This window comes from Podarcis raffonei, chromosome 1 (assembly GCF_027172205.1).
Source record: "Podarcis raffonei isolate rPodRaf1 chromosome 1, rPodRaf1.pri, whole genome shotgun sequence".
Taxonomy (NCBI): Eukaryota; Metazoa; Chordata; class Lepidosauria; order Squamata; family Lacertidae; genus Podarcis; species Podarcis raffonei.
In genome coordinates this window covers 44,381,871-44,394,423 of record NC_070602.1, presented here as the reverse complement: position 1 = coordinate 44,394,423, position 12,553 = coordinate 44,381,871, and the positions used below count along the sequence as shown (strand labels likewise).

The 12,553-nt window shown below is 43.7% G+C and overlaps 1 protein-coding gene across 1 annotated transcript in view; it reads left to right on the top strand.

Annotated features, from left to right (window-relative positions):
• Positions 1-10,608: 10,608 nt before the first annotated feature.
• LOC128411312 (cytosolic phospholipase A2 epsilon-like) overlaps positions 10,609-12,553 on the top strand; it is a 40,230-nt gene continuing 38,285 nt past the window's right edge. Inside the window, exon 1 of the mRNA XM_053383541.1 lies at positions 10,609-10,704. Coding sequence (XP_053239516.1) covers positions 10,609-10,704 — 96 coding nt within the window. The remainder of the gene's footprint in view (positions 10,705-12,553) is intronic.

The following is a 12,553-nucleotide window of genomic DNA, read 5'->3' as shown; positions in this document are numbered from 1 at the left end:
AATATGTGCATGAAGGGGTTAAGGCCAGAGAGGTCTATTCCTAGACTCAGTTAGGTCACACACCCTTACCTTCATGAGAGAGGAAGTGAAGCTACTTCTCTTCCTCTCACACTCTCTCCACACCATGTAACTGACCAGGACAGATATGCCTGAACTTGCTCCAATGTTTGAACCACAAGTTTGAAACTATGCTCTGTAGTTTGCACCCAAGGTGTGTTCTCCTTTCTGCTGCATGGAAAAATGCATGAATCAGACCTTTGGATTTAGTAAACAAAGCATTTTAAACTGTACAGTTTGTGATCTGTTCATTGCAAGAGGGGTAGAGAGGAGGGACAAGCGCTGTAAGAAATTAATCGTGATATGAAAGGGATCTAATAGCCAGTATGGTAAAGGTAAAGGTACCCCTGCCCGTACGGGCCAGTCGTGTCCGACTCTAGGGTTGTGCGCCCATCTCACTTAAGAGGCCGGGGGCCAGCGCTGTCCGGAGACACTTCCAGGTCACGTGGCCAGCGTGACGAAGCTGCTCTGGCGAGCCAGAGCCGCACACAGAAAAGCCGTTTACCTTCCCACTATAAAGCGGTACCTATTTATCTACTTGCACTTAGGGCTGCTTTCGAACTGCTAGGTGGGCAGGAGCTGGGACTGAAAGACGGGAGCTCACCCCGCCACGGGGATTTGAACCACCAACCATATGATCGGCAAGTCCTAGGCACTGAGGTTTTACCCACAGTGCCACCCGCGTCCCTAGCTAAACTGTTGCTTAATTTTAAATTTTTAGTATTCCATGCTAAACTGCTGCTTAATTTTGAGTGTGTTTTTAACTTGGCGCTCTGTCCCACTGGAGAGTGTGCAAAGTCCCATGCTTTGAATCTAGGCACCCAGATGATTCTTTTGTTAATTACCCACATGTGGGTAAGATCTATTTTCCCTCCACACTTCTCATATTCATAACAGCTATCTTAACTCTCACAGTTGCTTTCATTATCCCTCTTGCCTCATATCCCCTCAGCCTCTCTGTCTCCACAGCCCCACTCTCCCCACTATGACTGTCGTTTCCCAACCAACACTCAGTCATTCCTTCTAACCGTATCCAATATTCCATCCCACTCACCCAATTGCACTTCTGCTAGCTCTTCTGTCACACATACATGCAGGTTGTCTAATGTGAAGTGCTGGTATGAGAAGGAAAAAGACAGGTGTATACAAGGATAATTCCCTGGATGCAGAAGAGGAGATGTGGCTGCCTGGAAGGCTTTCTTAGTGATAATGCCACAGTTCTGAAATACCCTCATCACTGAAGACGGAATCAGCTTTAACTATTTTCAGGATCAACTGAAGACTCTCCCCTTCTGTTAGATCTTCTGAAAGGATCATTATTTGCCTGAGAGTTAATTGGTTGGGAATGGTTGCATTTTGAAGTATATTATATTGTCCCTTTTATTGTTTATTCAGTAAATTGTCTTGACCTAGTCTGAGCTTACATGTGATGAGGGGTGGAATATTAATTTTATAAACAAGTAATAAACAGGCAACTCAACCATGGAAAATGGTGGACTGGTCCATTGCAGAATCAAAGAATAATAGAATATAGACTTGCAAGGGACCCTGAGAGTTGTCTAATTCAACCTCTCGCAATGTAGGAATCCTGTCCACAGCCGTCCTTCGGAGGCCTCAAACCACCAAACTTCCAGTTAACAGCCAGACACACTGACCCATTATCACACACAAAAGCCCTAACTATAACAATGTTGTCAACACGTCAGTCATCTTTTTCTTTTTGAGCTAAAAAGGATCTGAGACTTTGACACGCTTATAGGCATTTTAGTATTTAAGGTAAAAGGTAAAGGTAAAGGACCCCTGGACGGTTAAGTCCAGTCAAAGGCAACTATGGGGTTGCAGTGTTCATCTCACTTTCAGGCCGAGGGAGCTGGTGTTTGTCCACAGACAGCTTTCCAGGTCATGTGGCCAGCATGACTTAACCGTTTCTGGTGCAATGGAACACCAGGACAGAAGCCAGAGCGCACAGAAATGCTGTTTACCTTCCCACCACAGTGGTACCTATTTATCTACTTGCACTGGCGTGCTTTCAAACTGTTAGGTTGGCAGGAGCTGGGACAGAGCAACGGGAGCTCACCCCGTTGTGGGGATTTGAACCACCAACCTTCTGATTGGCAAGCCCAAGAAGCTCAGTGGTTTAGACCACAGTGCCACCCACGTCCCTATTTTTACCTTTACCATTTAAGTACAGTGGTACCTCGGGTTAAGAACTTAATTAGTTCTGGAGGTCCGTTCTTAACCTGAAACTGTTCTTAACCTGAGGTACCACTTCAGCTAATGGGGCCTCCCGCTGCTGCTGCGCCGCCACCACGTGATTTCTGTTCTCATCCTGAAGCAAAGTTCTTAACCCAAGGTATTATTTCTGGGTTAGCGGAGTCTGTAACCTGAAGTGTCTGTAACCTGAGGTACCACTGTATTTATACCAGCAGCAACCACTCACCCACAAGTGTCCCTTGATCTTTCCCAGGTTCCCAGGATTCTTTGGATTAATGACTGTTTAAATTGGTATGATACTGCCTTAAATGTATAGTGTCAATAGGACCACAGGAGAATTCTCCTTATCTAGCAGGAAATATTTCTAAAAAACAATGGCATTCAATTTGAATTCATTGTAATGAATTGCTATCATAACCTAATCCAGGTTAGGCAGGAGAGTGTGCTGTTCCTTTTAACAGTATTGCAGGTCTAATTTGCCTTTTTGAAAAATCCTTTTTAAAAGAACAGTTAATTGCCATGACATACATTGCAAATAGCAACTAATTAATGTGTTTGAAATCTTGTTTCATGTCACTAACCTCTCCCTCCGCTAAATTGCCTCTATGTGGGTGCAGGATATCCCTTTATACCAATGACTCATTGGAATTCATGAACTTAGAATTATGAGGCACCTAAGATGATAGGAAGGAAAGTATAACAGTCAAACCATAATTCTTAGTGGGACAAGTATGCTAGTCATTTAAGAACCAAAGGGCTATCTAACGCAACATCCTTTCCCCATAGCATCCAACCAGATGCCTCTGGGTTGCTCACAAGCAAAATGTGAAGACAATAACCCTCTACCACTCCTATTTCCCAAAACAGATATTCAGGGGCAAGCTGCTTAACCCTGGAAGCAGCATACAAAAGAACACCTTCTCCCAAGCTCAAAAGTGGTGTGACCACTGGGAACTGTCTGGCTGACGTTGCCCCACGACAGGGTCTTTTCAGTGGTGGTTCTCCAGTTGTGGGATGCCATCCCCGGTGAAGTGTGCCTGTTTGCACCATTACAGTGGTACCTCGCAAGACGAAATTAATTCGTTCCGCGAGTTTTTTCTTCTTGCGAGTTTTTTGTCTTGCGAAGCACGGTTTCCCATAGGAATGCATTGAAAATCAATCAATGCGTTCCTATGGAAACCGCCTTCAGACCAGGTCCGGGGACAGTCTGTCCCCCGACCTCTTCTGAAGGCTGGGGGGGGGGGACAAGGGCTTTTCTTCCCACCGCCAGCCTTCAGAAGGCTGTTCTGGAGGCTGGCGGTGGGAAGAAAAGCCCTTCTCCCCACCTCCCGCCCCGCAAGCTCCCGGGACAGGAGGGCTTTGCTGCCGACCGCCAGCATTTTAAAAGCCCCCGGGACAGCGGAGACTTCTCCGCTGTCCCGGGGCGATTTTAAAATGCTGGCGGGCGGCAGCGAAGCCTCCGCTGTCCCGGGGCGATTTTAAAATGCTGGCGGGCGGCAGCGAAGCTTTCGCTGCCGACCCCCAGCATTTTAAAAGCCCCTGAGAAATGCTGGCGGGCGGCAGCGAAGCTTTTGCTGCCGACCCCCAGTATTTTAAAAGCCCCCAGGAAATGCTGGCGGGTGGCAGCGAAGCATTCGCTGCTGACCCCCAGTATTTTAAAAGCCCCCGGGAAATGCTGGCGGGCGGCAGTGAAGGCTTCGCTGCCGCCCGCCAGCATTTTAAGATCACCCCGGGACAGCGGAGAAGTCTCCGCTGTCCCGGGAAGGCAGGCGGGGGGGGAGCAAAGACTTTTGCCCCCCGCTGGCCTTCAGAAGAGGTCCAGGACCTCTTCTGAAGGCCGGTGGTGGGCGAAAGTCTTTGCTCCCCCCCGCCTGCCTTCAAAAGCCGTCCGGGATAGCGGAGAAACGCGCTGCGCTTCTCCGCTATCCCGGGAAGGCAGGCGGTCTGGAGCAAAGACTTTTGCCCCCCACCGGCCTTCAGAAGAGGTCCAGGACCTCTTCTGAAGGCTGGCGGTGGGCGAAAGTCTTTGCTCCAGACCGCCAGCATTTTAAAAGAGGTCCCCGGAGATTTCCCTATGGGCTTTCTTCTTGCGAAGCAAGCCCATAGGGAAATTCGTCTGGCGAAGCACCTCGAAAAACGGAAAACTCTTTCTTCTTGCGAGTTTTCCGTCTTGTGAGGCATTCGTCTTGCGAGGTACCACTGTATTAACTTTCCGTATGAATTTGTAAAACATTCCTGTTTAACCAGGCCTTGGGTGGCTGAAGAATGCTGTTTCTGCCAACCTCGAGATCATTGTTCAGAAGAATGTATTTAACTGTAACTGACTTGTGACAGTGAATTCCAGTTTAGATGGATAGATTGATTTTATTTGTGTCTTATGCAAAGCATAGGGATAGTACAGATACCTACAATCAAAAAATTAGCAGCAGATATAGATTCCTGCTAGGACAAACACCAGGGAAGCAAATTTTTGGAGCTGCTACTGCAAAAGTGGTTGCCACCTTGCTTGTAATGGCTTTATTATGGTCTGCCAACAGATCACAAGTCATATCTGTTAGGGTCCAGTCAGGGCCAGGGGTGGACAGTTCTGCCAGGGACGCAAGACCATCTCTCTACAATTCTGGGTCCAGTCAGCTCTTGTTCTCAAAAGGTCTCTGGAAAAATGAACTCTGAGATCTCTATACAAGGGACAGTGCAAACGCTAATGTATGACATCTTTCACCTCCTTGATAACACAAACAGAACTGCTAGATCCTAAAATTAAGAATTTGTCAAGAATGTATAACTTGCTGTTGAAATGGAACACTCAGGATGAAACGGTGAAATCTGCTATGATAAAATGGGCACAAGATGTTGGACACAATATTATGATGGCTGACTGGGAACAGTTATGGACCACAGGTATGAAGTTCATGGCATGCAATGCCTTAAGAGAGAACATAATGAAAATGATATAGAGGTGGTACATGACACCAGTCAAGTTTGCAAAAATCTATCATTTGCCCGATAATAAATGTTGGAAATGTAAAGAGACCGAAGGTACATTCTTTCACCTTTGGTGGACATGCCCAAAGATTAAGACTTTCTGGGAGATGATCTATAATGAAATGAAAAAGGTATTTAAATATACCTTTCTGAAGAAACCAGAGGCCTTTCTCCTGGGCATGGTCGGCCAATTGGTGCCAAAGAAGGACAGAACTTTCTTTATGTATGCCACAACAGCAGCAAGAATACTTATTGCAAAGTATTGGAAGACACAAGATCTACCCACCCGGGAAGAATGGCAGATGAAGGTGATGGACTACATGGAACTGGCGGAAATGACTGGCAGAATCCGAAACCAGGGAGAAGAGTCGGTGGAGGAAGATTGGAAGAAATTTAAAGACTATCTACAGAAACATTGTAAAATTAATGAATGTTAGAAGGATGTTGGAATGATGTTATGTGGCTTTAGCAGAAATGTTATAAAGGATTTGGGGGAAATTGACTGTTAATTGGTGAAAGGAGGGAAAGTAAAGTTACATTATATTAAGATAAATTACAGGACAAAAATTTGAAAAGATGGAAAGGATTTGCTGAAACAGATAATCGATCTAGAATACAAAAAAGGGAGGTGTGAGCAGGTCAAGGAAATAAGCTAATGAAAGATAAGTAAAGGGAAGATTTGTTGTATTTTTCTTTGTTTTTTCTTTATTGTTTAATGGATTTTATTTTTCTGTTTTTTTTCTTTTTTCTCACTCTTTTTTTTATTGTGATGTGTTGTATTGTTTTTGTTTAATATGGTGTTTTTCACTTTTTCTTTCTGTAACCTTTAAAACTTTAATAAATATTATTTTTTTTAAAAAAAAAGATAACACAAACGCTCGCTGTGCATTAGGAATCCCCTAAAAAGGCTGAAGGCATTGTTTGGAAACACAGGGCAGTGAAAACTTTTCTAAGGCAACGAAAGCTAGGTCTAGAAAATACTGTTGAAAATACTGATCTCTCCTCATTAAAACTTAAACCAAGGAGAAAACACTTGATTGGCAGGAATATTTTCATGAGAATCTACCTCAAAAACTCTGTTTCTGATGAAAAAGTGTACCAGGGAAGTCTGGGCATCTTCAAAGTAATATTGTGACAATGTCGATGAGTAAAGGGCCCATCCACCCTTGTCACGTTGTTCTATGAAACTTTGTTTTTACCTGATTATTTTCCTCAAAATTCACCAGTCTTTTCCCATGAAGTATGGTCACATTCCTCTATTCTATGTATTTTTTTCTGGATTTGTTGTAAGAATAAGAATGTGACCGTTTACTTGTCATTTTGTTCTGTAGTACATTTAATTTTCCCATTGATTTTGTGCATGCCAAGACTTCCTGCTTTATGCATGTGACATACTAATATCTGGGTAATATTGGGCTAATCCATCAGGTTTGTTTAGATATGAGATAGTTTAGGTATGAGATACCTCCCTACAGTGTAGGATGCTGGCCAAGATGCAAATCCCGTCTCATTAGATTGTTGTATGGTTTGCATGGTATGCTTGTTAACACTTGCATTTGAAGTTACTCCATCAACTCAGCAGAGTGATTCAGATATATTTGCAACATTAACATTGCAAACTCTGATAATGTTATTACACATAAAGCAGGCGGGAATGACTCCTAATCATCATAATCAGTCAATGTAAAATGTAAAACAACAGGTGATCATCACCTGCCATGAAATTTTTGTAGTAAAACAGAAGTGGCTTTACATACTTTTTCATTTAATGAACCATGTAATAGGACAAACCCACTGATTACTCAATAAAAATGTCTTTCGTTTAAGCTAACATAACTTTAATTTTCACCCTCCCGTTCTAATGAAGTAATGTTCAGCTGGTGAAGCTTGTGTCAGTGTGTTAATACAGTGGTACCTTGGTTCTCAAACATAATCTGTTCCGGAAGTCCGTTCCAAAATCAAAGCGTTCCAAAACCAAGGCGCGCTTTTCCATAGAAAGTAATGGAGAATGGATTAATCCGTTCCAGACTTTTAAAAACAACCCCTAAAACAGCAATTTAACATGAATTTTAACTATCTAATGAGACCATTGATCCAGAAAATGAAAGCCATAAACAATGTACTGCAGTCACACAATCAATCAATCAATCAGCAGCTAAACTGGGTTCCACACTGTCACAAAAACAAAAACAAAAGAGCCACAAAAACAAAAACGCAAAATAAATAGCAAAAACAGACAGACCTCAGTGTAATACTCAAATTGGAAATGTGGCACTCAAATGGGAAGTGTGACACTCAAAACGGAGCACGTTCGGCTTCCGAAAAAAGTTCGCAAACCAGAACACTTACTTCCAGATTTGCAGTGTTTGGGTTCCAAGTTGTTTGAGTACCAAGGCATTTGAGAACCAAGGTACCACTGTACTGTGGTTTTCAAACTTGTTCATGTCATGGAACTGTTTCTATATATATATTTAACACCTGTGCTTTTTACTACAGAATCCCTGCACATTCCAGAGGATTCTGGGAGAGAATTGTGGTGTTTGCTTGGTTCAGAGCAGGGCAGGAATAGTGAACCTGTGGCCCTCCAGATGCTTCTGGGCAACAACAACCTTCATCATCTCCAACTGTTGCTGATGAGAGGTGGCAGCCAACAACATCTGGAGGGTGACAGGTCCTCCAGCCCTGATGCAGGGGATTCTCACTGAAGCCCAGTATAAACTGAGAGTGTGACCTAAAACACACCTGGCCCTCCTCTGTGGTTGCCATTTCAGTATTCTTATGAGATCAATAATGCCAGAAGTGTCACCTCCATTGCTAATTTTTCAAATGAAGAAAGCCCTGGGAAGTTTCCAAGGACAAGTCAGATGTAGCCAGTAAGGCAGCATTCTGCATCCCTGGCAACCCTAGGTGATGCTGGCAAGCCCTGGCTGAAATTACTCAAGTTTTATGCAATTAAAGTGAACTATTGAATACATAATCCTAGCTAGAGGGTATGCAAATCCATGAGCTACTTTCAGCTGTTCCGTGGTATGAATGTAAAAATGCAACTAAAAATCATGCTGCATCTACCACAGCACATTGCAATTAAAAATCAGTAAGAGATATGCCAAAACCCCCAGCAATTTTCAAGAGGTCCACGGAAGAGAAAAATGGGAACGACTGCCATAAATCATCATAATATAAAACAGAACAGACGAAATGATATAACAAATGTGGTGAGAAATAAAGGAAAATTAAACATAAATCAATAAAACCAACTTAATTAAAACCTGGCAGTCGAGCCAACAAATGACATAATTACTTAGTTTGAATCAGAGGTTGGCAGCCTAAGGCCCATGGGCCAGAAGTGCCCATGAGGTTCTCTTAACCGACCCATGAGCTGCCCACTTGGCAAGTCCCCGCCGCTGCGCTAAACCAGCATGGCGTGGTGCGGGGACTCTCTTTTGCGGCTCCGGAAATTGCTTCTGCGCATGCCCAGATGCTGGACATCGTATCTGCACGTTTGCAGTGCCAGATTGCTTCTCCGCAGGCGCGATTTTTGGCATCTGGGCATGCGCAGAAGCGATTTCCGGCACTGCGGACATGTGCAGACGCGATTTCCAGCATCGCGCTGCACTGGCTCGGCCCACGGAAGATCTCTACGGGAGTGATCCAACCCCTGCCCAGTAAGCCTTGCCAACCCCTGGTTTGAATGAAGTAATTGTGTCCCTAGATTTAAAATGGCATTGTATTAGTTTTCAGATTTAGTTTCTGTAAGCAACAATTAACCATGATAAAATGTACAAACATAACATCAAAATAACTGAAACTTATAATCCAAGTTTTGCAAAAGTGTTTCACAGTTTAGCTCATGCCCTGGCTAGTGCTGTTAAGAAAGTAGCAACTCTTTTCAGTAACTTCTGGATAGCCTTGTTAAAGCAAAATAAGCCTAACTTTTGACACATTGGCTAATTGGAACAATTTTCAACTGAACCAGCAAGATATTTTAAGTGTAACCATTATCTGTGTATTGGCATTGTTGATACAATGATGCTTTAGACCAGGCATATTTGGACTGTGTACACATTCCCATCTGTTCTGCATCCAGCATGCTTCCACCATTGCCTTGTGAAGCCATGTATGCATTATATTAGCCACAATCCACATCTATCCTGTAGTCTACCAAGAAATACTGCATGTTGATGTGTCTCTCTCCACCGGCCCGCAACAGATTAGATTTGTAGCCAAGCCATATGTAGACATCCATGCCCCCTCTCCACCCACAGGTGTGGGCAGTGGGCAACTTGGAAATGCATCAAAAGTACCTATGCTTACAATGACATGCAAATGCTATTTGAGGTGCATGGTGTGGGTGCTGGATGACCTCCCTGCAGTTTAAGCTGGTAATGTGTACACAACTTCAGTTTTGACTAACTTAAGTTCACTGATTTCAGTGGGTCTTTTCTGAGCATGACTGACTCGAGTACAAATCTATGTCTGCTCATTGATTTTTAAAGTTTTGTCTGTGCTTTTAATATTTTTGATTCACAACAGGGGTGCCAATTTCAATAAAATATGGGGGGGCAGGTAAGCCCCACCCACATAATTGATCACAAGACACAGTGCACGCACACCATTTGAATGGCAATGCCCATCAATGGGGGGGGTGGCTCTCTAATATTTTATAGGGGACTGAAGGGACCTCGGCCCCTAGGAGTTGGTTCCGATGATTCACAATCTGTCTGTCAGCCTACTAATTATCATATAATTGGATAGCTTCATCACCTCTTTTAGATTACTGTTGTAAGGTGTCTTGAGTCTGTGCATGTTGTGGGGTAAAAGTTTTAAATTAAACTACAAAAAATTATCTCACAGGAAAACAACACCTGATGCTATTGTTATCTAGCACAAATCGGGGGAAAGGAGGTGAGATGGCGATGGAGAAACATCTCTAGGCAGAGCCTCCTTCATAATTAGTGTTCTTTTCTCCTTCTCTTCATCTGAATTGGGTCACTAGAATTAGGGAAAATACTGCTTTGAAATCGCTCAGAAAACAGCTGCTACCTGAGGGAGTATTCCAGCCTTGAGAGAAGTTGCTCAAGTTAAATTCTTTATCCAGCACAAATCAAGAGTTCTCAAGTAACTACTGCTTGACTGTAAACAGAAATGGGAGGGAGGGAGATTAAGAAAGTACCTTTCACAACTCCATTCCTCTAGACAATGAGCCTCTTCCTTTTGTAGCTATCTTATGAACTTCCTCTTCTACCTGAGTAGGAGAAAATGGGTTGGCATTTACATTCCTAAAGGGCGGGGTTTGAATTTAGTTTTTAGATGCCTCCTCAATTACTGTTGCCAGCACAACAGGCTGTAAGGATGTTTCAGGAGCACCTTCCAGCTCAACTGCCTTTCCCAGCTAAACATGCCTTCAATGTGCCGACCAAAACAACATGCTGCTCCAGTTCATGTCAGGTAGGCATTCTATAAAAGAAAAAAGTATATGGGTCTACCCCCTACCCAACTCGGGATATTTTATTGAGGGTGGTTGACTTTCTGTTATTTGAGCCACCCAAGAACTGATTTTATGGTTTTGTTCTCAATATTTTCCTTTTCATTGCTTTGTTATAAAATTGTTCTCTCTGTCTTATATACCTGTATTTTTCCGTGTATAAGACAATTTTTTTTGCAAAAAAAAAAATTAGTCAAAAATTGGAGGTCATCTTATATGGGGATGGTGAATACACAGGGGTTTGGGCTTGGGCTCTGGGGCGGGTGGCCCAGGTGGCCTGATCTCAGGTTCAGGTTGGGGTTCACTCTCTGGCACGGGCATGGGTGGAGTTGCTCAACAACTCAAGTTGTGTCCCTCTGGTGCCCACTTGTCCGCCCCCGTGCCAGAGGGTCATGCTCTGCTGCTTACCACTTCCACCAACCATTGCGCCACTGATGTTTAAATATATGGTACTAAATATACCGGTGCTTTGAATATTTAATAAAATACCAACATTGTTCTGTGTGATGCTGAAAATATTGATTTCTTAATTTTGGGTTCAAAAAAAATAGGGGTCGTCTTATACAGGAGGGCATCTTATACACGAAAAAATATAGTACATTACAAAACACTACATTGCAGGAATAGCCTGGTTCCCAAGGGATCAAGAAGTAGGGTTGTTGTTGTTTTGCCCGCTAACCAGAACAGCAAAGAGAGACAGGTTGTTGTCGCCACCTAACTATGTTGCACTGTGTACCTTGAGGAAGATAGTCAGTTAGTAGAGATGGAATACAAATAGGATGTAATAGAGGTTCTCTGAACAAGACTGTCTGGGAAAGTAGGTTACAAATACAGTGGTACCTCCGGTTATGAACGGGATCCATTTCGGAGGCCTGGCCATATCCTGAAATCTTCGTAACTGGAGGTGCCTCTTCTGCGCATGTGCGAGGCACACAGAGCGCTTCTGCGCAAGCGGCAAAGCCACTTCTAGGTTTGCCACATTTGCAACCTGAAAGTTACGTAACCCAAGGGTCCACTGTAGAGTCATTACTGAATGCTTGGAAACACCAAGATTCCTTAGACTTGCCAATTGGGGTTTTGAGAACTGTGAGGAAAGTAACCCCGTTAGGCCCTGGCTTGGCTTTCATGCCAGAGAAGCAGGAGGGGAACATAAGGCTTCTGTAGAATGCAACCTTTCTCTACAGACGCATCAGTTCTTCCATACTGTGTTTCATTCATTTCTCCCATAGTTTAAATAGACAGAGTGAGTAGGTACCACAGTGGTGGGAATCCAGATGGAAAGTTTTAAATGCAAAGGTTTGTTCAAAAACAACAACCCAAGTATTCATGCTTTAATGACTTAGACTGCAAGCCTATACACACTTACCTGAGACGTGGGTGGCATTGTGGTCTAAACCACTGACCCTCTTGAACTTGCTGATCATAAGGTCAGCAGTTTAAATCCACATGATGGGGTGAGCTCCTGTTGCTTTGTTCCAGCTCCTGCCAACCTAACAGTTTGAAAGCACACCAGCACAAGTAGGTACCGCTGTGATGGGGACGTAAACAGTGTTTCCGTGCACTCTGGCTTCCATCACTGTGTTCTGTTGCGCCAGAAGTGGTTTAGTCTTGCTGGCCACATGAGCCAGAAAGCTGTCTGCGGACAAATGCCAGCTCCCTCGGCCTGAAAGCGGAGATGAGCGCTACACCCCATAGTCAAATTCGACTGGACTTAACCCTCTAGGGGTCCTTTAACTTTTACCTTTTATGCACTTACCTGCAAGCAAGCTTCTTGGATTTACTTCTGAGTAGACAAGTGACTGCACTTTAAAA